Here is a 26645-nt window from a genome sequence, read left to right on the forward strand (position 1 = left end):
GTAATGAAAGGTTTTTAAAGTCAATACAGCCATGTAAGCTGCAAACTAACATAACGTCTGCACCGATGGATATTAGGCTTATTTCATACCTGTTTTTTTAATCATGCAATGACCCCATATTTTTGATAACCCCCCAGGTAGGTTTGTTTGAAATACCACTGAAATGTTCTCTAGAGGACCAGCTCATTACTGAAATTATTCCCATCCTATTGGTATAATAATAATAATAATAATAATAATAATAATAATAATAATAATAATAATAATAATAATAGTAGTAGTAGTAGAAGTAGTAGTGGTAGTAAAAAAATTGTATTATTATTATTATTATGTTTTTTATGGTTTTGATTTATTTTTGTTTGTTTGTTTTGATTTTTGTGATGATTGTACCATAAACAATTGAATTCTTTTTAGGATGGATCGCCAGATGCAGCCTGTTCTGTTCTTGCTGAAACCGCACGCGCTGCCGCTCTAAGGTACGCATGCGCGTGAATGCTGCACCCCGAGCTGCAGCCCGGCAGAGGGAAACATCACGTGGTGACACATCTCTACGACTGACGTCACCGTCCCAATCTCCAAGCAACCCATCCATCAGCACTCGCGTCACCGTGCGCCCTAGCCGCGCGGTTGCCCGGCAACCAGTGCCTTGCGCTCGAGCCCGGCCTTGCCGTGCACCCAGCCCGTAGCGCTGACGCGGGTGTGACGTTAATAAGGTTGGTATCAATTTGTTATGGTGGAGGGGAGGGAAGGAAGGAGAGAGAGGGAGGGAGGAGGAGGAGGAGTTCCCCCTGTGAGTGCAGAAGCCCTCAGCTCCGCATTCCGGTGGAGCTCTCAGGCACACAGCGGCCGCAGCACAGTCCCGGCCAGAAACCGTAGCTTAAACTCAATAAGAACGGAAGTAATAGTTTTTCCTTTTTGAATTTGATTTTCACTTTTTCCTTATTGGTGTGATTATTTCCGGCGCTCAGGTGGAATGGTTCACTTTTTGTCACACAGCTGTCTGAACTGTGAGAGGAGGTGATTTATCTCTTTTTAAGGTAAGACTTTGTCACATTTTCTACTGATTCATTATGAATTTAACACTAAGTGCCATTCTCAATACATATCTTTATTTACGGTTTTAATGCAACACCTGCCCCATTTTTAAAACTTTATTTAAGATGAAAAAAGTTATTTTATATATAAATTTGGGATCTTTTACTAAAATACTCATTTTTAATTAAAAATTATTTTAATTTATTTTAAAATCCTGTTTCTACCATATCGCTGATTCACGTTGTTCCGACAAGTTCGCGGCACGTAACAGGAGAACGTCCATGAGATCTAAAATCACCTGTGTGCTGTCTCTGCAGCCTTCATTTGTCCCAGCGCTGTTACAAACATGGTGATCATGACGGACACCAGCAGGGGCGCGCAGCCTTCTCCTGCCCAGGGGAGGCCACTGCAGGTCGGCTTCTATGAGATCATCCGCACCCTGGGGAAAGGAAACTTTGCAGTGGTGAAGCTGGCCAAACACAAAGTCACCAAAACGCAGGTCAGACTCCTGTCTCCTGCAATGCACAACTCATTCTATCTTTAATTTTTTGTTTTTTTGCACAGATTTAACTTTTATTTATTTCTAATTTTTAGGTGGCAATAAAGATTATAGATAAGACCAGGCTGAATCCCTCCAACCTGGAGAAGATTTACAGAGAGGTGCAGATCATGAAGCTGTTGAATCACCCTCACATAATCAAGCTCTATCAGGTGAGTTTTTATTTAAATTTACTCAAATTGTGTTTTTTTTCTTTCGCATGCACATATGCTGGTTTTGTGCATCATAGCAGTGATGACATGTTTGAACAAATTACAGCAGAGCAGCATTATTGCAATCCCCTTTGACCTCCCTGCTTTCTAGTGTCCCCTCAAATGTGCATGTGATGGTTGCAGGCCAGTGTCTATGGTGGGAATAGTGCACATCTGAGATGTTGTCAGTCATACCGTGAAAAGGGGTGATTTGCAGATTTGTGAGAACATTCTGGCGAGTTATGGTGAAGGGATGTGTGCATACGTCGGTACGCTAAGCCACATTAGCACCTGTTAAAGCCAAGAGCAATGTGTCTGAGCGTCACGTGAAGGCTGCCCCACAAAGCGCTGCTTTACTCCTAATCAAATTGAAGACTTAGGGTGGAGGAATCCGCTTTCACCGACTCAGCCGACCTTGCAAGCACCCTGGCACACGTCTGGCAACAAACACACCAAAAGAAAGTAAACACAAACACACAATGCTCTTTTATTCATTGTTTTAGCTAATTGTCATGATTATACTACATCTGAGCCAGATTTCAGTGTTAAATCGTGTCTGGGCTGCAAAAAGGAAGAGTCTGGCATATGCAGAGGAGAGTATAAAGCTTAAATACTTATTAGCTTGTTAATTAAGTCAATATATGAATTGATTCTACCTTTTTCTTATAGATTAATGCATATTTGTTCTTATTAGCACCTAATTTATAGCAAACGTGGTGCTGAAAGTTTGAGCTTGTTTAATCCCACGCACGCAGCAGAGAGTGAGGATTTACTGTGGAATTAAAGAGTGCTCCGCCGAAGTTGGCAGCAAAGATGCTCACGCGTGCAGTAAGAACTTTGCACGTAGGAGCTAATCGAAGTTTATTTTATGACAGGAGGTAAAACCTTAGATCATCTTTGGCCTTATAAGTCCTACGATGAGCTGCCTGATCCTGAATGACAGCTTTCACACCGTCACTGACGACACCTGGCATGTAAAATATCTAAACATTAGTATTTGCTGCTGTGCAAAGCTCCTTGTGAGTGTTTGTAACCCATGTGTGACCCGCCACATGGATTTGGGTTAACCGAGGTAGTCTTGGTCACATTCCTCCTCACAACTCCTCCTCTCCTTCGCACAAGGAGAAGTGGCATGAGATGGTCTTGTGATGGTGTTTGTCCAGCTCTTTTGAATTTCTTGAAGAACTCTCATCTGATCAATCAGCTGCAGAATTTCACTCTGATCCCTTGAGATCGAGATGCTTTTGAGGATTTTTGAGGCACTTTTACTCTCGTTTCTCTTTATATTATTTAAAGTGACAGTGTGTATTTTCCCTGGCGATAGGGGGCAGTACATACATAAATCATTGCAAGCAAGCAGTATTTTTGTGTTTGAGTAAGACCTTACCAACGGATGGCCATTAGGGTCAAAAAGCATTGATAAGCACATCAGATTCCGTGGCATTGAGGGAAAAACAACGCAAAAGTTTCTTAACCGTTTGTTACACATCAGTAAATGCGTTTTTTTCCCCTCACAGGCTCCTGTAGAAAGTAGCATGGCGTCTAATATGGAGTCGCTCAGAGACTTAGACCCACTCCCATGTATTTTAGACTGGATTTTTATGGTTATATGTTACAAAGTCACCAATATTTTGCCAAAACTGGGCGTCATTTAATTTATTTTCAACAACATTTTGACATTCTGAATATTTCCAGAGATTAACCGTAAACACTACACATTGTTTGACCCTTTAAAAGTGAGTTATTCTTTTAATGTAAAGTCCAAAGGTTGTTCAGATCGTGGGAAAGGTTTTGTTTTTAGTGTAGAACAGATTTGAATTAGATCATTGGATATGCATTTACAAATGATTAGCTGGATTCAGAATGGCCAATGCTACTAACCAATATTAGTAAATACGAAATAGCTACATCAGGGTGATTGAGCTAAAAGGAACAAAGCAGCTAACACTGGTCTGAAGGCTTTTGTTGTACGACGGTGGCTCTTCACAATCGCATCACCTCAAGGCGACTGAGCGAACTCTAGCTCACACTGATAAAGACCATTTCCCACTTGGTGGAGTGTGTATTGAATCATTCTGTGTGTGTGTGTGTGTGTGTGTGTGTGTGTGTGTGTGTGTGTGTGTGTGTGTGTGTGTGTGTGTGTGTGTGTGTATGTATGTGTGTGTGTGTGTGTGTGTGTGTGTGTGTGTGTGTGTGTGTGTGTGTGTGTGTGTGTGTGTGTGTGTGTGTGTGTGTGTTTTCTCAAACAGCCTGCTGGCTGAATAGAATAAAGCACGTCCATTCATTGGAATTTTAAGACATTCAGTTCAGAGCTGGTCTTATGCACACAGGCCTTTGTCATCTGATGAAATTTGCTTTGTTGCGCAACCATTCGGCTCAACGGCCATTTCCCCGAGACCTTAAAGGAAACTCAGGCCTTCTGTAGGCTTCAGGGGGAAAAGATGGGCAGTCTCGTCTTTCTGTCAAACAAAGTGTTCTCCGCGTCGAGTCGCTGCACGTACGCTGGCTTCTATTACCAAAAACAGGATCCATGTGAGCAGCCTGTGCAGCGTCTTTGACATAAGGAGATGTGGGAATTCTGAAATTCAACACTAGCATCTGCTGCCAACAAGTACCAGCCTGAGGGAAACACTCCCAACTATTTAACCAGCTGGTGTGTGTGTGTGTGTGTGTGTGTGTGTGTGTGTGAATAATTTTCATTTTAAGGCTGGAGTTGATGTGTTTGGTCGGTAAAACATGCCAGGAATGCAGGAAGCGAGCCGGCTCGTGTGTGGAACAGATGCAGATGTCTCATCCAGTTGTTTTTGTTTTTTCTTTTAGGTCATGGAGACCAAAGACATGCTGTACATCGTGACGGAGTATGCAAGGAACGGAGAAATGTTTGGTGAGTTCAAACCAGATGAATCAGTCGATCCGAATCGTCTGACACACACTGAAATGTGAACTAAAATAACCCCCTCTACCTCCAGACCACCTGACCTCAAATGGCCGAATGAGCGAAGATGAGGCGCGGAAGAAGTTCTGGCAGATCCTCACGGCGGTGGACTACTGCCACCGGCACCACATTGTCCACCGCGACCTCAAAACCGAGAACCTGTTGCTGGACGCCAATATGAACATCAAGCTGGCTGGTGGGTTTTGCAGTAGAGCGATTACTGTTGCTATGGTTACCGCATTAGCCTGTAGGAAGCGTGTGTAAAAGAGAGAGAGTTAATTGGTCTGAAGCAAGCATGCGGTGCTTTGGGATTCTTAAGCAGCTCTAATTAAATCAACACGCTGTGTGTGTGCTGATTAAACGTAAATAATTCTCTCGTTTTACTAAGACTAATATCAGCCAGAGGGAAAGAGTTCAGCTCTTTCATCAAATGTGTCCTTTTGGGACATAAAGGGACAGATTGCAGAAAGGAGGAGGGTGTTATATCTGTACTGGAACGGCTTGAATGATAAAAGCTGATGTCTTTTTTTTTTGCAGATTTTGGGTTTGGAAACTTCTACAAAGCAGGAGAACCTCTGTCCACGTGGTGTGGCAGCCCGCCTTACGCTGCTCCTGAAGTGTTTGAGGGGAAAGAGTACGAGGGGCCTCAGCTGGACATTTGGGTAAGCTCAAGATAGGAAAATATCTAAATAGGTTAATAAAAGTAGAATTAATCCAAATTCACGCTCTCATCCCGGCCTTTCTCTATTACAGAGCCTCGGCGTGGTGCTTTATGTCCTGGTGTGTGGCTCTCTTCCATTTGACGGACCGAGCCTTCCTGCTCTCAGGCAGCGAGTCACCGAAGGACGGTTCAGAATCCCCTTTTTCATGTCCCAAGGTACCCATTTATTGTCCTGTCAACAAATCAGAGCAACAAGTCTGTGGGAATTCTGCAGACTCATTAGATTTTTGTGCCTCCGCCCAGATTGTGAAAACCTGATCCGCAAGATGCTGGTGGTAGATCCGGCCAAGAGGATCTCTGTGGCCCAGATCAAGCAGCACCGCTGGATGCTGGCTGACCCTTCAGCTGCCCAGCAGACCCTCAGCCATTCCCTGACAGAGTACAACTCCAACCTGGGCGACTACAGCGAGCCTGTGCTGAGCATCATGAACACACTAGGCATCGATCGCCAGAGGACCATCGAGGTGAGTGAGCAAAAGAAAAACACAAAATACTTGTTTTGTTATGTTTTTTTCTATAATCAAAGTCAACAATCTTCTGTTCTTTCCTCCAGTCTCTGCAGAGCAGCAGCTATAATCACTTCTCTGCCATCTACTACCTGCTGCTGGAGAGAGTCCGAGAACACCGCACGCAGCAGCTCAGCCGTCAGTGTGGGAGCTGGAACCAGAGACCCAGGAGCACCTCTGACTCCAGCGGTCCAGAGGTCAGCACTCCCTCCCAATATAGCGAGCTCTAACCAGCCCCGATTCGACGCTCAGCCGGGAAGCTAAAGTGCTTGGCTCTTTCTGCTTGCCTGTAGGTGATCATGGAGTCCAGCGAGAGTTTTAAAACCACAGCGTTCTCAGTCCCGTCCAAAAACCCTCCTCCTGTGTACACGGAGGTGGAGTGTGACCAGGGAGGATTATTCCAGGTAGCAAATCAGACCTTGTTTAGCTTTTTTATGTCCCATCCTTTTGTCGGTCAGTAACCAACAGTCTTCCTCCACCTGTTTTTCCAGCGGGTGGTGTTCCCCGTGGAGGCCAGCCTGAACAGATTGCTCTGGACCCGATCGATTTCACCCAACAGTCTGCTGGAGACGAGCATCAGTGAAGAGGTGCGTCCCAGAGACCTGGAAGAGGAGGAGGCAACACAAACTCTCGGACCGCTGCTTCCTCCATCCACCTCCCGCAGACACACTCTGGCCGAGGTCTCCGCCCGGTTCCACCAGTGCAACCCTCCATGTTAGTATATGTTTGAGAAAGCGCACACAATCTGAGCTCTATTGATCTTAATGGCTCTAATGTCTGACTTGTTGTGTTTCTGCAGGTATTGTGGTTAGTCCCTCTGATGGAGCCTCCTCTGACAGCTGTCTGAAGTCCTCCTCCAGTACTGCTCCTTCTTTGCAAGCCGCTGTTGGGGAGATGTCAACCCTTCTGGCCTCTGGTGCTGCAGGTGGAGCTCTGCAGCATGCTGGAGTTCCTCTGGCTCTCTCCTCCCACCTCCTGCCTCCAGCACAGAGCAGCCTGCCAACTGCCAGCTTCCAGGAGGGTCGCAGAGCCTCCGACACCTCCCTCACACAAGGTACCGGATTTCATGATCGGGTCTGAACTGGAGTCACATTAAAGTTACAGAGGAGTAACACATTCCCATCACTTTGTCCGCAGGCCTGAAAGCTTTTCGCCAACAGCTGAGGAAAAACACACGCACCAAAGGGCTTCTGGGATTAAATAAGATCAAGGGTCTGACCAGGCCAGTTGTTCCTCCCCCTTCCTGTAACCGCGGCAGCCGAGGATCTCTCGGACCAGCCTTCTCCGAGCACCGCAGCATGCTGGAGGAGGTGCTGCACCAGCAAAGGTGAGACTCACTGTGACACATTGCTATTAGAGCCCATGTATATCCCATTAGACAGTGATTAACTTATTATTATTATTATTATTATTATTATTATTATTATTATTATTATTATTATTATTATTATTATTATTATATAACAGCATATTTCTTTATTTATGTGTGATAATATAAATGAACGTGTTTCTTTCCTCGGCTTTCAGGATGCTACAGATTCAGCACCAACCACAGCCTCAGGTCCAAAGCACCCAGACATGCCCTACCCAGAATCCTCTGCTCTTCCTGGCACAACAACAGCCATCTTCTTCTTCACCTTCTTCTGTGTTTGCATCCTCCTCCATGTGTGATACCCCCGCTCCACCCGCCCTGCCTCCTCAGCAGCCCCCAACGGCTCTACGACACGGCCCCTGGCATCAAACTCTCGAGACCTCCTTCTCCGGCTGCTCCTTGTCCTCCTCCACCTGCTACTCCTCCTCCCTGTCCCCTGTAGCCTCCACTGCCTACCTGCTCGAGGCACGCCTGCACATCAGCCAACAGCCCCACCCTCACCCCTCTTACACCGGCTCCCAGCAGCAGCCTCATCCTGCAGCGCAGGTCCCCCTCCCCCTCCCGACCAAACTGTCCATGTGGAGCAGGGCTCCGGCCCCCGGCGCCGAACCCAACATGCAGGAGCTGGGCCTGGCCGGACAGCAGCAGCTCAGCAGCTGCGTGATGGTGAAGTAAAGCGGAGAACGCAGCACAAGTGAGCAGACGGAACAAAAAGCTGATGCTAACGACTCATTTACGCAAGATTTACCAAAAGGTCCACAGATGAGAACGTGCACCGTATGTTTCTGAGATCATATAAGCTAAAGACGAAGCAATAACCAAACTCTGGACGAGGCGCTGAGTTTGTATCGGACTCCCAGAGAAGCAATAACAAACTCAAAGACTCTTCCAGCTCTCAGATGGACCCATATGAATGAAACAGGAGCTGAAACTGAAACGTGACGGTTGTCTCGCAGCCTGACGCCGTTGTCAGAGTTCCTTCAGCTCATCTTTTTGTCACTTGCCTGAACAGAAGACCAAAATTCCTTCTTTGTTTCGCCTTTCTAAACAGACATTTCTCTGTAGCGGTGCAATGAACATGCAGCAAAGCGCCCTGAGCTTACAGAGGATTCTGTTGAAACTGTGACAGTTATTTTTCTTTTTTCATCTGCAAGATTGTTTTAGCTAATGCTGCTTTTACCTCAAGCTGCAGAAAGACTGCTTAACCAGCCAAAACCCGGTGACGAGACGGTGTCTCACTGATAGAGCAAAGCACAACCGATACATCAGTCAACGTGGCAGCGCCGCCGGCGCTCAGATTCATGTTGTCTTCGACTCGCTGAGCGCCCTTCGTGTCGCAGATGCTTTTACTACCTCCTCAGGCAGCACCGTTTGGAAACTTGAGCAGAAGCTGGAAAAAAAAACCTCCCCAGGGTGTCAGGGGAAAAGCTGTTTTATCAGATGGACAGAACAAAAACTGTGGGAACAGTGCAATATTTTACATGGAAACACAACAGAAAGATCCGAGCGACGTGCGTTTTCGCCTGAGGTTTTCGTCGGGTTGGTTGATTTTACCGTTAAGATGTTGCTGTGCAAGCTAGCTGACTAGAAGAGGTACTTTGTTGTGAAACACAACAACGGGACACTGTAGAAACCTTTAGAGGAAGGCATTTCAAACGTCAAAGTTACGCTTTTAGTTTGTATTTTTAACAAAGAAACTAATTTTGGGTTTTACCAAAGAGCGAACAGCACAAGAGACGAACAATCCAACAAAGACACACTACTGACGTTTTACTTCAAATGCTGTCTCGAAATGTAGCACAGTGGTCAGTGACCATTTCAAGGTGATCACAGCTTCGGCTACTTCTGTCGTTGGTACCTCTAGCTGTTACCACCAGGACCATGGTTGTATTCCTTTTTTTTCACTTTTCTAGAAAAGAAGAAGAAGAAAATTAAACAAACAAAGAAAAATATCTACATAGCAATACCACATCGTGCAGGAAGCTGAACTTTGTCTGTCGGCTAGAATATTAGTTCAGGTGAACAGTGTGTGTGTGTGTGTGCGTGTGCGTGCGTGCGTGCGTGCGTGCGTGCGTGCGTGCGTGCGTGTGTGTGTGTGTGTGTGTGTGTGTGTGTGTGTGTGTGTGTGTGTGTGTGTGTGTGTGTGTGTAAAATTGTCTCATATCTGTGAAACATCTCATAGGACAGCAGTGTTTTTCCAAGTTCCGCCTTGGAAACATGCAGTGTTTGACGTTTTCACCCTGCAGTTTTGGTTGATTGCAGTCACCATCAAACACTTGTGCCTTTAGCCAAACAAATTCACCATCGGAGCTCTCCGTCTCTGAAACTGAAGAATAAAACAAAAGAAAGAATGACGGATGGCTTCGTAGGCTGTTCGTTCAGACGCCCCTCTGATACTTTCTTTGACCTTTCAGCTGCACTGTTTAAACAGAAGCAGCATTTGCACTTTATCTGTATTCCTCATAAATTATTTGTTTGTTTCTCATGATGGGACAAAAGAAAAATCACACAACTCCACACACTAAGAATCATGCAAAATCGCCCTTTTGATAAACTTCAGATAACATGAAGTATTTCCTGTTTTGTTTTCTGATCTGTTACTTGACTGAGGATGACCGTGTATGTGCGTGCGTGCGTGTGTGTGTGTGTGTGTGTGTGTGCGTGCGTGTGTGTGTGTGTGTGCGTGTGTGTGTGTGTGTGTGTGTGTGTGTGTGTGTGTGTGTGTGTGTGTGTGTGTGTGTGTCTCGTGGGAGCAGAAAGAGTAAAGGGTGAGAATGTTTATTCCAGAAAGATTGTTTATTTATATGTTGCTATTTATTTAAATAAAGTTCTGTTCCTAAAGTTTCTTTTGCCTCCATGATTCTTTTTCTGTCATTTAGCTCAACACACACACACACGCACATGCATGCATTCACATACACACACAGTCAGACGGTGTGTCTGATAATACCGGGCCTGATGTGGGGTTATTTGCTGGAAACCGCCTTTACCGTTCCTCTTCCAGCATCTGGTGACTCGGTTCTCCTTCCTGCTGTGGTTGCTCAGTGATGCAGAGTGGTGATGATGATGATGATGCATCTGACCCTTCCTGCTGAATGGACAGGTGTCTGACGCCTACGAGGGAGTCAGTTGGTGCAACATGAGAGACTGAACCATCCACGAGCCAAGTGAAGGCAACAGTGACGAGTCAAACACCAAATGAAGCTCTACCGGAGTGAAAATGGTTCCTACATTACAGTTCCAGCATGCTCACGGTTTACGTTGAGAGGTCTGTCCCATCATGACTGCTCGGTGTGAAAGGTCAAGCTGGTAGAAAAATACCAGCTATCAGATGGGTGCTGCAGACACGAGGTCGTAAAAAAATAAAAGGTCTCTGCTACATGTTTGGGATTTAAATATTAAACATATTTCCTAACACTTACCTGACTTTTCCAGGCTTGAAATGTAGAGAAGTAAGAATTTATTCCAATTTCTGTGCATTTCTTTTCTTCATGCTCTGCTTTCAGAGCAGCAGACATGACGATGTTTAAAATGTTTTAAAAGAAAAAAATTGCTCAAAACTCAGAAGTGTCCTTCAAAAGATGAACTTTTTACATGAAACTGCATGAGCGTGTTTTTATAAAATGTCATTTTTCATCATTTCATTTATTATTTTAGTCATTTGTTAATTTTAACAGTGGGTCTTTTCTGTTGAAATACTAATTCATAAAAATTATTAAAGAAAAGAAAACTTGTGTAAAGGTAAAATAATAACAAGCAGTACATCAGTATTACCTTTTTCTCTGTATCTTATTGAAGTATTAATTAAAAAATAGGAGATTTTTTAATAAACCTTAAGATTATTGCCTTGAATCAATATTTTCAGATATTATCAGCATTATTTTATATCTTTTTTCTTTTATTAAATTATTACCCTTAGTGCTCCAAATCAAATATTGAAAAATAAGTATTATTTTTGTCAGAAATTCTGCCACTAAGCAGTAAAATATATTTTTTATGCGAGGAACAAAATGCAACAGGAGTAGAAATAAAAACTTTTATTTATTTTACGTATTTATGGAGCACCTTCATGCCACCAAAAGTAATGAAACACATAAAAAGGTTAAAGTAGAGACTAAAACAAGTAAAAACCACAATTAAACCAAGACAAACAACTGAATAAAACCAAAATAAAACCATAATAAGCAGCAATAAAATACTGTAAAATAGTTAGGACAGAAAATCAGATCAGGTGCAAAAAGGAGGGGTCTGGAGAGAGTTGTTTCCAGAGTTGGGGCAAAAACAGAGAAGGCATGGCCACACCTGGTTTGTGTTTAGGTCTTGAAACCCCTAAGAATAAAATTCTAATTCATTTTGTTGATGTGGACAACGAAGAGGCAATTTTGAGATCATCCTCAAAACAAAAACCATTAAAGGCTCTCCTGGAAAAAGGTGGAGTCCGTTAGTGACAAGTGAAAACATAAAGCGTGAGTCAGTCCGTTGTGTTTTTAAACTTTACAGCTTGAACAGGTTTTACAAGCTCTTACGGCTCTGCAGGAGTGTAAACATCTGACCTGACCTTCGTGTTTGGTTTAGCTCAGATTCCTTGTCAAGGCCCATTTCAGGAAAACAGATCATTCAAAAATGCTGTCCAACCCACTGCATCACGTGATCATTGTCCTTTGAGCGTTTGACCAAATAAGGAATTAGAAAAAAACATTTAAATGACAACAGGATGTGTTCTTCAGCCTGTGAAGCTCTTCTCAATCATTACATTGCACCTCAACTCTTTTGTGCTCTGATTCTGATTCGGATGAGAACAGTGGTGTCCAGTCTGGGTGCATGAGCGTCGCTATCCTGCACATTTTGATCATTATTTAAACTTTAATTTACTGACCACAGATGGACTAAGTCGTTCCATGTGTGTTTAAGCGTGACGGTGACGTCTGTCTGACACTGAAGCCCTTCAAGCTGCCCTCTTTAGCATCTGTAAAGCTCTGAGGCAGAGGTGATTCAGCCTGCTATGTTTAGTGTGTGTGTGTGTGTGTGTGTGTGTGTGTGTGTGTGTGTGTGTGTGTGTGTGTGTGTGTGTGTGTGTGTGTGTGTGTGTGTGTGTGTGTGTGTGTGTGTGTGTGTGTGTGTGTGTGTGTGTGTAAGCTGATTCCATGGGGTCGTAACGGTTCAGCGTGGGGGTCATCCAGGGCAAAGAAGGGCAGGATTCATATGACCAGTACAAGAAGTCCCTGAGCTGGTGCTACATGAGCGTCTGCACAGGAAGTCCAGAGGATTTCACCTAGACTCAGTGATTCTGCGAAGGACTCGTGGTTCACAAATAAACTCGCACTCAGACACGTTCAGAATATGGTTTCAATAATCGACTGTTTGTGCAATTAAATTAAAGTCACAAAAAGCCATCAAAAACATCTAAAGCCACAGAAATGCTGCTAAACCCAGCAGCACAGAGATGATTTGTACCTTGTGATATATTTCCATCAGGTGGTTATTTACCTTGTCACTACATTTTCCTAAACATGAGGTCAGGTGTTTGTGTTACATGTTAACTGTTGGGGGTGTCAAGTTATCCAGACATACTGTAGTTTGTGAAACTGATGCAAAGCTGGAAATCCACAGTTCAGCCTTTTGCAAACTACAGAAACACCTTTTTGTAGTTTTAATTTTAAATATGTAGAGTGGTCAGCTTCCCTGTCAGAGAATCTGACCCAACCCTCGTGAATACTTCACAACTATCTTTACAAAAACCAAACTCTCTTTTAAACAGGTCACGAGAGGAGTGTAGACCTGAAGCAGGTCTTCTCCAGGTCATTTTTTTTCAACTTTAATAAGGTTTAGCAGAAGTAAAACCCAGAAAATGATTATGATGGATAGGCTAATATGTAAAAACCATCTAATTAGGTAAAATTATGCACAAATAAATGAAATAATGCAGATGCTAATTTGTTAATTCACAGAAGAAAAATTATTTTTGCTTCTTATCTTTAAAAATGATCAATTTTAACATGCAGGCTGAAAGTGAAAATAGTCTTCTACCCTATTTACTGCATTAGTCGCTGATAGAAAATAGATGGGGAAACTTTTGGACAACTGCATGCATCATTGCCAAATTAGCATTAATGGACTCACCCATCTCAGCTTGTGAGCCGTGACCTAGGAAAGCTGTTGTTGGCTCCAGGAGAGAGCAGAGCACATCGCAGCTAGTAGATGCTAACCATTAGCATAAGCAGCTCCACCACACAGCAGAACTTCTCCAGGCTTATGTTGTTTGTGGAGATTAAATATCAACATTGCAGAGCAAGCACAGTCAGTCATGCTACTGTGTGCCAATCTAAAAAGAGATGTCCAAATATCAGGAAGTCTCCAAATCCAGCTCACTTCTGCTCTGACTCACTTCGTTTTTCCTGAAACAGGAGCACCAGAGCTGTTTTTCCTACAGAGATCGACTCACAAGGAATTCATTTATACTAGAGACCAAGGCAAACGTGTTGAAAATAATCAGTGAACTTGGTCTTTAAGAATGTTGCTTGTTGTACTGCCTTCTCCTTCAGAGCTTTCAACTGAGCTAGACTTGGGAAACAGTTTTGGAAAATTATTTTGGTGAACCTTCTTTTCCTTACATCCTGCTCACACACACACACACACACACACACACACGCAAAAAGCAGATGGCTCTGATGTGAGATACAACTTCCACGCTGAATAATTCAGAAGGAAGTTGAGGCCTGATGACAACAGGGGAACTCGGACTCATGAGGTCGATGATACAGAGTCAGCAATGAGAACTGCTGCATTAGAGACTATTTGTGTTTGAGCCAAACTTACTGTAAACAAGCAGCCCTGAGTGTGATCTGAAGCTGATAAAACACACTCAGAAACACTATGCAGCTGCTAGGAAGTCCTTCAGATCTTTCCCCTCCCTGTGAGATTAGCACCCTCCTAATTGTGCGTACGTGAGTGAGAAACTGTGCACATGCGTCACTGCACATAATCAAGCTCTCTGGTGGGGCAGGAATGAATTCCAGAGGATCTGTGGAGCTCGTGGAGCTGAGTAAATAAACAGCGGTCGGAAGTTCACGTCAAGACTCAGCTCAACTGAGTTTGTTGCTGCCTCAGACCTGCTGAACACCACCAGCCCAAGCATGCTTGGTGTTTGGTGTTTCGAGGGCTGTCAGGGAGAACTCCAGAAAAGTTTCTTCATTTTTATCATGAGTGGTCATTTTGGTTTCTTTGAGTTTCACGTTTGATTTGGGTGAAGAGGCACAGGGTGACTTTTAAATCCACCCGATCTCATTCAGTTGCAGTTCATCAGCACCCTGGTGTTGGAGAGTCTGAGCTTGGAACACATGAAAAGAAACCCAAATCAAACGTTCGAGGCTAAGATTTGGCATGAATTCAAATGAACACACAGCCAAATATTTTAACAAGAATAGTGCTGCACCCACCAAAAGAATGTCCTGCACACCAGTCCTTTGTAAGCATGTGATCCTACTTGATCGTCTTGGTTTTGCTGGCAGCAGCACACTCAGCATATCCCACACTGATTGATTGCAATAAATTATTTATATATTTAATTCCCTTCTATTTTAATAGACAAAGTAATTTAAAAGTCCAAGATTTGCAAATTTTCTGCTCCAAAAACAATTCTTTCACATTTTTTGCAAGGCCTCTTAGCTCTGAAACTCTGAAGCAATAAATGCATTTTGCAAACATACAATTTTGATCTGCATTTAAATAAACTTCAGTTCCATCATGTGAAGTCCAAACTTCTGTCCCCTATTTAAAGGTTGAAGAAGGTCTTAAATGTGAAGCCTGTCTATCTATCAAGGTCTAAAATGGACTACTGCAACCAGGCCCGGATTAATGCACAGGCTTGACGTGGCTTAAGCCTAGGGGCCCACGTGTGTTCTGGGCCCCCACTGGCCAGCTAAAAATATATGATTTTATTTAAATTTACATGCAAGAATATTCTTCAACTGCATTGGCCGACAAAATCATAAGCGACACTGATTGGGTAAACATTGTGGCGGTGTTGAGTTAAGTAACGTGTCATGTGACACGTCATATTCATGTATCATAGGCTGCTGCAGTTAAGGAGGGAAAATGAAAAAAAATGTCAGAAAGAAAATATGAGAGTGGCGCTCAGAAAAGAAAAATGGAGAGAAACAAAAAACAAAAGCACAAAAATCTTCTGCAAAAAATCCCAAATTTGTCAGGATATTTTAAACCTGCTGCTGGACCCAACAGCAGGTTAGAGAAAAGCAAGACATTCACGATGAAGGCAACGGAACTATGCTAGCTGGAGCGGCAGAGGTTCATGATGCTAGCTCGAAGGAGGGAACGAGCAGTCACAGAGAAGCTGATATTGTCCAGTTGGGGGCAGAGGCAGACCTGCTTCAAGTAGTTTCTGATGGGTCCTAACCAGGTGACGCTGATGGTGGATGCTAACTTAACCCCGGATCCTGGCTGCTGGGGTGAAATGGATGAAAATGCCAGAAAATATTGGTAAACCATGGTTAATTCACAAATATCTTATGATTAATTAGATTAACATTTTTAGTTGTTTGACACCCCTAATTAAAATAAATATCTGCAGATAAGAATATAGGATAAGAATATTTCGCTTCGATCAAGCATTTTTGGTTCCGAACAAGTGTAGCCTATGGGCCCCTGTACACCTTAATCCTCCCCTGACTGCAACTTCTGACTGTCACCAGGCTTTTGTGGAGGGTATGACACCTTTAGGAACAAAAGTTTCCTCCCGCACCTCATAGTCCATTTCTGCACATTTATTTAATGTGCAGCGCTGTCATGCTTCTCATCACTGTGGTGACGTTACCCAGGGCTTTGATTTGGCTCATGCATTAGTAGCAGACTGCTGTGGCAGTAAAGAGATTAACACACACACACACACTTGGAGACATGCTGTCAGCTGTGAGAGCTATGACGCACATCGGGTTGTGCAGTAGGCTTTGGCATCTATGTGAGCATTCTGTTACAGCCATTACATTCCATTACTCTCTCTCTCTCTCTCTCTCTCTCTCTCTCTCTCTCTCTCTCTCTCTGAGTCCAGCCAGCAGCTGTGTGATGAATTAGTCTGCCTCACAGACACCAACATTCGCAATTAACGTCTCACTGCCTTTCTAGTTGTTCTTGCATTTGTACATTTTAATTTCAACCAAACACCACAAAGCTAACAGTTACTGCCATTGCAGCCAAGGCAGACATCAAAAACATGCGTCAATTAGCAACACGTTCCTGCAGCTATGCTAGTGATTAATTAGGTGGATGCTAATGTCAAGCTAACATGCTAAGTAGGGGACATTTTCATCTCTCAGTTTTGCATGTTAAAGCTGGATGACGTAAGAGTCACTTTAGTTTTTTCATGTTTCAAACAAAACGTTTTTGAATTTATTATTATTGGTTTTTTTTTTTTTTTTTGGATTTGCGTCTCGTGGATTTCATAGAAATTTATTTTCCTGATGCAGTCATTGATGCACCCAGGATTCTGGAAATTGATACAATCAGTCAAACACACTTATTCACTTATCAGTCAAACACGCTTATTCGTTTCAAGGCATTTTGGGGGCCAAGACAAGAATAAAGCCCCCCTTTTCTCATTTGGCTCCTCCGGAAGCTTCTGTGTAATTTGACTTGAGTGTGTGACGTTATGTATCAAGGGGATCTACAGGAGTCAGGGATCATTAAAGCCTTGATGCTGCCTGAGAATGGCTCTTAAAGGCAGAATATAGAGGGAGAATAGTAATGGGTCATGAATGGAACCTTGGGGTACACCCCAGGGAAACGAGACCTACAGGGAGGAGGAGTCATCCAGCATAGCCCTGAGGGTTATCCACACTCAGGGACTATAACCTCCCAATCCTTAGGCATTGGGTCCCATTTTAAAGTGTTTGGTATGAGCCTACCAGGATTTGAACTCCGATGTCCCAGTCCAGGGTGGACACTCTACCGCTAGGCCACTGAGCTGGTGTTATGCATGAGGCCACATGCTTGCGATAATAAACATTTGAAAAAGTCTGAATCGTTGGTAGAAAGTTTGTCCTCAGATGCTCATTATTAAGCTGTAAAAGGCATCAATAGTCTGCTAATAAAACCATGCAGTAAACAGAAGCTGCCTGAAGCATGAACTAAAGCAAACAGCTGTCATCAGCACAAACCATGTGGCCATCCTTGCAGAATAAGAAGCCTTTTGATGAATCGTGCAGAAGCTCACACATGAAAATAACAGGACAAATGTAAAAATGGTCTGATTACAAACAAAACAGTAAAACGAGTACAAATCGTGAGGTGATCTTGTTCAGGGTTAAGTGTCTCTCCCTGCTGTCAACATGTGAGAGAGGAAAGGTGACACAGTTATGTTACATGTGCATTCATCTCAGAGTTGTGACTCCTTTTTTTATTGTGTATGTTTGAAATCTTCAGAAGGATTTGCAACTTTGCTGGGCTGTTTAAATTTTAACGGGTTAAAACATCTCACAAGGAAGGAGTGAGCCGGACACACACTCTCCAGACACACTCCTCATGACAGCATGTGATCCTGAAGGAAACCGCCAGCAGCTGAACTGTGATGTATTCGTTTATCTTTTGACTGTCAGAAATTTCTTGTACCTTTGTTTGCTTTTCCGTTCTCTGACTACGCGAGCTTTGGAACATTCTTTAGGCTTCCTCCGCTCCTCGTTTCTGGCTTGTGTGCTCGCAGCTTGTTCGTTCAGTGTCACCTTTCTCCGTCCGTCTGTCTGTCACCTCCTCAGGCTGCAGCGGACGAATGAAGTCACCGGGCTTCACTGACGTCAGCTGCTCCAGCTCCACAAAACAGCCAACAGTCTTGAGTCTGTTTAAAAGTGTGTGTGTGTGTGTGTGTGTGTGTGTGTGTGTGTGTGTGTGTGTGTGTGTGTGTGTGTGTGTGTGTGTGTGTGTGTGTGTGTGTGTGTGTGTGTGTGTGTGTGTGTGTGTGTGTGTGTGTGTGTGTGTGTGTGTGTGTGTGTGTGTGTGACAGAGTGTGTGTGTGAAAGCCTCTCTAGGTAGGTCATGCATGTTTTCACAACTGGACGATGGGATGGGGGTAAGGACTGATTGTTTGAGACATGAAGTGTACTTTTGTTCTAACCCCGGCGGTCACGAGGCTCAGCTGGATTTGTGGAGGTAATTAAAACGTCTGGACTCAAAGCTGAGAGTTTCTTGCTTGATCCATCCAGGCTGGTTGTTTGACTGCTTTTAAACCCTCCGCTGGGACATGCCTATCGTTTTACAACTTCCAAACCCCTGGGAGCCATTCCCATCTTTGTTGTTTTGCGACCCTCGAGTCCAATGACAGGAACTGAGCGCACATCCTGTTGACGCCATGATCTCTGTGTTCTCGCTGGCATTTCAATAAGTGGGACAAAAAAGAGACAAATTACTTTACAGGTTTACTAAAGAAACACCTGTTTGGATAGAAAAGGAGAATCCTAACAAAAGACATGTGGAAGCTGGCAGGGTAGTCAGGAAGCTGATTCAGAATTTCTGCTTAAGTTTTCCTCTCCGGCCTGTTCGGAAGCCTGTCAGCCTGCAAAAAAAAAAAAAAAAAAAAGATAGAAAGAAAGCAAAAGCAGGGCGGCTCTCAGGAGGCACCGAGTGGGAAAACCCTTACGCTCAGTGACAGTCTGGAAGCATTGACGTAAGAGATGAAAAAAAAGTGATGGGAGGAAAGGGGGCTCCCGAAATGGAAAAGCTCTTCATCCAGTAAAACAATAAGCCTCATCTAGCACAAACACATCTGCACTTAGACGTCCCTCAGTCATTTATCCAAAGATATTCAAACAAGCTCAACACAATCCACTGCTTGAAAGCCAACACAATACACGGCACCGCTCTCTCGGAGCCCTGTGTCTGAGTGGAAACAGAGTGTTGCAGTTACATAATTCTCTATTTTGCAAGGACATTGATAATGAGCTAAAGAGGACTACGTGTCAGAGCCAGTCGTGGCAGAGCTGCTTCCTCAAATGTCAGCATTCCAGACATTAACTCCCAAAAATGGAAAGTTGGGAAAACATAGAGAGACTTTTACTGTCAGACTTGGCTGGTTGAACCGTCTGTAGTCACATACTCTAGAAACATGAAGACTGATCATGTGATAACAAACCAGCAGCAGGTGAACACCGTAAATTATTAATCCAAAGAACTGGTTCGCATGATGTAATGAAGGATTCATGACAAGGATTGGATATAATCTGTTAATGGGCGCCAGATTCAAAGCCGTGTCATCCTGAAGCACCATAACCCTCAGATGAAGGGCTTTCAGGTCAGACTGGCTTATAAAGATGTTATCACGGGCCCTTGCATGTCATGAAGTATTGAAGAGCAGCAGCAGGCTGCTGGCCTGAACTCGGTGGTTTTGTAACGAAAAAGTCTGTCCATCCCCTGAGAGACACCTACACAGAGCCCGGAGAGCAGCGCCTGTCTGGACGAGCTGACACGGCAACACAGCCTGACTCACAGCAGCGCTACACTCCATCTAATACGCCACCTCTGCCTTTCACTGCACATCAGCATCAAACTCCTCTCAGAGGCCTGGCTGGGTTTGTGCTCTTGTGTTTGTTTTATACTTCTCTGCCCTAGAGTTCCAGTCAGCCAGGATAAATGGCCCAAATGTTTGGAGCGTTCAAGAAAAACATTTACAACTTTTTTGAAAATTTGCTTTTCTGCTTGCACTGACAAAGAATTCTTTGATTGCAATACATTGCAGATTTCCAGCCCTATAGCATGATCCTTAGATTGCTGGGTTAGGGTTGGGATTAGGTTTAGGGTTCTTGTCACGCCCACTGTCCTGCTGAGATGGGGCTACAACCATATGAGGGTGCTGTTACACTGTGGAGAGTATGGAAAATAGATGCATTTACGAAGAAATTGCTGTCCTGTAAATGGGCATTGACAGACATCAGAACTGAGACTGATAATAGTCTCAATTAAGCGTCTGTAAAAAATACGAACAAAGAAAAAAACCACTTTCCACCAAAACAACAAGCAGCACCCCTGAATGAAGTGGACACACACACACACACACACACCCGAGGGGTCTGAGAGTGACGCACAGCAGAAATCAGAGCAAACAGCAGCTCTGCCCTCAGTTAGACTTTCAACTCTCTTATTTTCCCCTTTGCACATTTGCCTTTTAATTAATATAAATCCCAGCTATGCCTGCATGCTTCTATTAAAATTGATTTCCTTTATCTCTTTTCACAGCTGGGGAACATGGTGATAACAGCAAGATGCTGAGAGGAGATGAGAGATAGCCGGGGCAGGGGTCTCTGCCGTTTCATCAGATGACAAAGCTGTGATTTATGTGTTTTGACAAAGGGATGACGCAAAATGAGAAAGTTAAAACCAGAACATGTGCCTTTCCTCTTCGGTCTGTCCTGCTTCCACTCCATAGCCTTTAATAAAAACCCTGTGATTTCCCACAATGTTCTCTATTGTGTTATTTTCCTTTGAGCAAAAGAGACGTTTGCTGTCTACTGAAAAGCAGGACTGCCTGAACCCTGACCCTGGAACATCATTGGAGGAAGGTCCAGTTATTAATACAACACAACATGATTTAATACAGTTCATCAAGCATATGACATAATACAAGACCATGTGATATGACGCAACGCAATACAATCTGATACCATGTAATATAATACAATACGGTCTGACACAACGCAATACAATGTTATACAAGACAATGCTATATGATTCAAAATTATACAATATGGTGCTTTACAATCCAACAAGATAGAATATAATACAGTAATGTTATTCACTATGAGGTGAGTATAAATACAAATATATATATATATATATATATATATATATATATATATATATATATATATATATATATATCCTCTGTCAGCATTTGAAACCCTTATGAACTTTATTTATTTAGGTGTTTCTTTTTGCACCAAGACATAAACTCGTGGAGACTTCAACAATAATACATTGTTTAACTTCTAATGAAGATCAGGTTGCAAAAAAATTAAACATAATGACCAAGGGGCAAACTCTGTCTGGTAAAGGTGAAGCCAGCGCGGAAGTGGCAAAACATGCAGTTCCTGCCTCATCCACTAGGGACGGGTTCTAAAAAAGATAAATCCCCCATGTTAAAGGGACTTTACAGAGTTTTGAATTTTCATGCTCGCGATTGCCCCCTCAGGCCAAAAGCGTAACGGCAGCTTCAATAGTAGGCTCGTGCACGAGGTGCGCATGCTGTACGTGCACACTCCTTAACGAAAATAACAGCTGAGACAGTCAGCTCCGTGTGTGTGTGTGTGTGTGTGTGTGTGTGTGTGTGTGTGTGTGTGTGTGTGTGTGTGTGTGTGTGTCGGAGGACAGAGGACAGGAGAACGCGCAGCTAATTAATTAAATAATTTGGTTCTGTACCTTTCTCTTCAGCACAGCCGACAAAGGTTTAAGATGGGTCAGTCCTCCTGCATGCTCTTGAAAAATTGTTCCAAAATGAAAGGTGAACCCACATCATTTTTATCTGTGAATTCAATGTCGTTCGGCGAGTCTCAAATAAAAATTTGGGCATCTTACTGTAAAAAAATATATCATTATTGTAAAAATGAACTCTAAATAAGCTATGTTCACATCCAGAATCGAACCCAGGTGTTCTGCACAAAAGTCCAACATCTTACTAGGCGAGCTAACACACCAGTGATGTCAAAATGCCTTAGGATCCCCATGAAGAAGCTAGGGAGAAGGACATAGGCTTCCCTCATGCACCAGCTACCCCGAAGTCTCATCCTTGCAAAGATGGAAGAAAATGGACAGACGGATTGATGCAATGCCTAAGTTGTTGCCTTTAGAAGGAGATGTCATTTTAAAACATCTGCTGTTTCATAAGAAATAAAAGCAGCTAAAGAGTAAATGTCTATTAGCAGCAAAAGATTAACCTTTTTCCCTTTTAAAGATCATCACCATACGATTGGATCATTGCTGTCTGGTGTTTATTAGAATCATAATAACTTTCTGTTTGGTTTATAAAGCTGAAGGTTTGATCAGCGTATTCAGTGTTCCTGTCTACAGTAACAAGCACACACAGAACACACTCTCTGTGACTGATATGTTTCTGTCAAAGTGGCTCAAATTGAACCCTGCCAGTTTGTGAGCCAGGGCACATCATCGGTTCGGACTCTCGTCATTGGGTCGTTGCTGTCAGTATGTCTGTTTTCTCCCTCGTGGCCTTGCCAGTGCCAGTAACAGCTCTGCTGGTGAGGCCTGTCACACTTCCCAGTAACCATTATCTAACCAACTGTGGTAGAGTCACTGGGTCACAGCAACTGCTGCAGAACCACTCACGTCAGCACTGACCAGGGTTCACTCTTTGGTGTCGATGTTAGAGCTCCTCCGTTGGAGATCAATAAGCATGGAAATAGCAGTTCTGAGTTTGATGAAGAAGAGCAAACCCAGCTCTGCTCTGGCAGGTCATGATCTCCAGGTATTTTTTGTTGATTTATTGAATCTTTTTTGGGGGGGGGGGGGGGGGGGGTTCCTGAGTATTTTGAGTTTGTACTACTAGTCACACTTCTAGTCTGACTTAAACTTCTCTGTCTGCGTCGGTGCAAAGACACTCAACGCCATTATGCGTCGGCGCAGGTGCTCTCCAATAGGCTCACAGAGGGTGACGGAGACATGTCCAAATTTTTAAACACAAGCCCTGTGATTGGTCAGTGATGTCAATTGTATCTGTACCATTTAAGAACGGTTCGAAAGGCTATGCCTGAGCGTGAACGTGCATGAAGCAGCCTGCTCGACCCGAGCATCTCTCTTTTTCTGGACTTATATAAAATCTTTCTTCAACATAGACCCCACTAATGAACTGATTAAGTGTTATTTTTTTTATAAAAAGAAGAGAGAAAATGCACAAAGGTAGGAAAGGAAAAGAAAGTAATAAAATAATAGGTTTTGTTAAATGTTCTTCAGATAATGAATTAATTGACAAAGTTTTTGCAGGGTGTGAAAAAAATGTTCAAGGTCAAGCTCCTGGGGCTAAGCCCCCCCTATATCTCAATCCTAGTGACGTCCATGCTCTCATCCCTAAGAATGAAGCCCTGATCAGTCGGTCCATCTACGGCTCCATTCTACCATCAGTCAAGAACAAGACACAAAGATACTTGAGCTTCTCCACTTGAGCCAACCACCATTCCCAGCCTGAAGGTCCCCAGATCAAGAACTGACTTTCATCAAAGCTGCTGAATCCTTCCAGTACACACTGGGGGACGGGGCTTCAAGAGGCCACCATGTCATCTGCAAAAGTCAAAGATCATCCATGACTACACTTTGAGATCCTGTCCATAAATACACACAGCAGGACTCAATTCCACCATCAAAAACATCTTAGTCTCAAAACTTCAAATACATTTAAAGATCTGAATTTTGCTCCTTTTACAGTCATAACTGAGTACAAATACTTTAAATTAAGCAATATTGGCCAATGACAGCACAGCTTTAAATGAACCCTGCTCAATAGTTATTATTTGTGGCAAGGACAGAGATGAACTGTCAATGCATCCTCGACTCATAAGCAGTTCATCACGTTGAGGATTGGAGGAGTAGGACACAAAATGCAGACACCCGTGACGACACGAGGCAGGAGTAGATGTAAACGAAAACATTCCTTTATTAGGAAGACAAAAAACTAATTAAAATCCAAGGGGGAAAAAATCCAATTAGCCTGGAGACCTAGAGTCCTGGAAGGACACAAAGCAAAAACCTAGAGACCTAAGGGGGGGGGGGGGGGGGGGGGGGGGACAAAAGAACGCTGACACGAAACTATGGACAAACAACACACTGAGGCCTAGTCCACACGTAGCCGGGTTTTTTTAAAACGAATATCCGCCCCTCCAAAAACTTGCATCCACACCACCTCGTTTAAAAACAAAACTCTGTCCACACGTACCCGGATAAATACGTTGTTAAGGACATGCCAGACCTGTAGGCGGCAGTACTTCCCCTGTTCTTAACCTCGTCCTTCGTCTGTGGTCTTCCGCAAGGAGCAGTAATTCCGCTTGCAAAAACAAACAAGCAAAAAGCGCTTGGACAATTGATAAAGCGAGCGCAGCTCTGAGGGCATCCATGCTGTCGGCTAGTGTAAACACAAGCCGCACACGTGATGTCAGCATTTTTTTGTCTCAGAAAGTGATGTAACGGACCTTAAAACTCCGGTTTTGTCTGTCCACACGCAGACACCCAAAACAGAGAAAACGCAGATCTTCACTTTGGCCGGAGTTTTTAAAAACATCCGTTTTCGTGTGAAAAAACTCTGTTTTCATGTGGATGACAGGCCAAAACGTAGAAAAATATCTACGTTTTGGCAGATCCCCGGCTACGTGTGGACAGGTCTTGAGACACAGACAGGGTTTTATACACTGGGAAGGATTATTGGGGAATTAACTGCAGGTGTGTGGGGAAATAAACCTGGTGAAATCAATTAACCAATGGGGAGAGGAAACTAAGCTGAGAGGGAGAAATAGAACATTACCTATGAATAATAACAAAGCCTAAGGACTAGAACAACAAATAACTAAAGATCTAAGGAGAAAAGGAGAATTAATAAACCAGAAGGAAGGACCAAGGAGGAACCTAGAAGAAAAATACCTGAACCTAAGAAAACTACAGGGAAAGACAAGCTAGAAGATACAAATAATAACAAGAATAAGTAAACTTGGGAAACCTGGTGGGAGCTGGAGGCCAGAAGGGCACAGGAAGCTGGGTACATGTGAGGGGGGATTCTAGAGAGACACCTGAAGGGGTTGGAGAACTAAAGAGGCCAGAACCTGGGGGGATACCTGGATGGAGAACATGGAGGAGGCTGCAGACAAGGAGACACATGAGGACACAAAGAGGCACATAAGATGATGGCAGACCGGATGACGGTTAGGGACGGTTAGGGACAGCGTGATGTGACGTTCGCTGTTTTCCGGGGGTTTTTTTCTTTTCTTGCTGTGACTAGCAGGAGAGCGCTCGTGTTAAATAGTACAGTTAATGCTTACAGTTTCCTGTGAGTGTCATCTCCATGTGAAGTCAGAATTTGGTGACATCTGAGCTGTCATTGGACTTGTTTCCTCATCAGGAAATGATAGTGTGATGACACACGAATCCTTACAAATGAATCACAAACCGTGTCAGAGGAGGCTGAGAACATCACGATTCCCTGAATTCCTGCATGGCACAGGATGTAGTGAGAAGGCAGGTCGGAATGATTGAACGGTGTAAAGACTCGGACCTCCTGGCACAAAAAAGATAATCTTGTAAGTTTAAAACAACCCTCTTATTTATATTTGACAACTGGCCTGCTGTTTACAAGAAGTTCCCTTTTGATTATACATTTTCTATCCTTATTTCTCATCTCTGTTTGAGTCATTTTGTGCCTCTTTGTGAAGATTTTTAACAGAAACTGTCTTGTTTGGGATCCGTGATTTTTTTATTTTTTTATTTTTTTTGCTTTAGACTTGGTGTGATCAGTTTGTTCTGGTCTCACATTGGTTGACTTGTTGACTAGACTGTAAATTTGGCTAAAAAAAAGACAAATCCCAAACATTATGTCATATTATGAAAGCAGGGATAAATAATAGATGTTTCTGACTCAAAGTGACTGAAACGTAACAGTTTAAATCATAACTCACTAGTGCTTGTATTTATGTTGCCTGCGTCTCTGCAGCATGTCACTACTGCCACCCTCTGGTGAAATAATGCATTATGCATGGACAGAATATGTCTACTAATACAACTTTTTGAGAGCCACAACTGCCACAGGACCTTTGGAATGGTGGCGCAATGGTTAGCACTCTTGCCTTCCAGCAAGGAGGTCTTGGGTTCAAATCCTGACCAGCATTCGCATTATATTCTGTGCCATCAAGGAATTAAGGGATGTTTTCAGCCTCCTCTGACACTGTTCGTGATGCATTTGTAAGGATTTGTGTGTCATCACACTATCATTTCCTAATGAGGTCTTTCTGCAAAGAGTTTGCATGTGCATGTGTGGGCTCTCTCCGGGAACTCCAGCTTCCTCCCACAGTCCAAAAACATGTCAGGTTATTGTCCTTAGATGTGTGTGTGTGTGTGTGTGTGTGTGTGTGTGTGTGTGCGCGCGTGTGTGTGTGTGTGTGTGTGTGTGTCCTGTGTGTCTCCGTGTTGCCCTGCGATGGACCAGCAATGTGTCCAGGGTGTACCCCGCCAGTTTGCCCAGAGACTGGTGGAGATATGCACCAGTGCCCCGCAATCCTGCGTGGATAAGCGGATTTAGAAAATTGATGCATAAATTTCCACAGAAGAGGATCAAGTGTCATTAAA

The 26645-nt window shown here is 43.5% G+C and overlaps 1 protein-coding gene and 1 long non-coding RNA gene across 2 annotated transcripts; both read left to right on the forward strand.

The window, feature by feature from the left end:
- The first annotated feature begins 809 nt into the window (after positions 1 to 809).
- sik1 (salt-inducible kinase 1) lies at positions 810 to 8221 on the forward strand. The gene is made up of 14 exons (XM_015966239.3): positions 810 to 1037; positions 1353 to 1534; positions 1630 to 1746; positions 4606 to 4669; positions 4755 to 4916; positions 5258 to 5382; positions 5474 to 5597; positions 5685 to 5905; positions 5995 to 6144; positions 6241 to 6351; positions 6439 to 6661; positions 6747 to 7001; positions 7085 to 7274; positions 7475 to 8221. The coding sequence occupies exons 2-14, from the start codon at positions 1382 to 1384 to the stop codon at positions 7992 to 7994; spliced, it is 2415 nt and encodes an 804-aa protein (XP_015821725.1). The 5' UTR covers positions 810 to 1037; positions 1353 to 1381; the 3' UTR covers positions 7995 to 8221.
- Positions 8222 to 18345: 10124 nt separating this feature from the next.
- On the forward strand, positions 18346 to 20773 carry LOC129164940 (uncharacterized). Its single transcript, XR_008564411.2, has 2 exons — positions 18346 to 18473; positions 20553 to 20773. It is a non-coding gene; the product is annotated as an uncharacterized lncRNA (long non-coding RNA).
- The last annotated feature ends 5872 nt before the right edge of the window (positions 20774 to 26645 follow it).

Source organism: Nothobranchius furzeri, chromosome 14 (genome assembly GCF_043380555.1).
Source record: "Nothobranchius furzeri strain GRZ-AD chromosome 14, NfurGRZ-RIMD1, whole genome shotgun sequence".
In the NCBI taxonomy this organism is placed as follows: Eukaryota; Metazoa; Chordata; class Actinopteri; order Cyprinodontiformes; family Nothobranchiidae; genus Nothobranchius; species Nothobranchius furzeri.

What these genes read in the sequence shown, in the direction of transcription:
- sik1 (XM_015966239.3), top strand. Translation starts at nt 1,382, where the DNA reads ATGGTGATCATGACGGACACCAGCAGGGGCGCGCAGCCTTCTCCTGCC. An exon ending in ACATAATCAAGCTCTATCAG is followed by an intron (nt 1,747 to 4,605) that starts GTGAGTTTTTAT and finishes TTTTTCTTTTAG; the next exon opens with GTCATGGAGACCAAAGACAT. An exon ending in TATGAACATCAAGCTGGCTG is followed by an intron (nt 4,917 to 5,257) that starts GTGGGTTTTGCA and finishes TTTTTTTTGCAG; the next exon opens with ATTTTGGGTTTGGAAACTTC.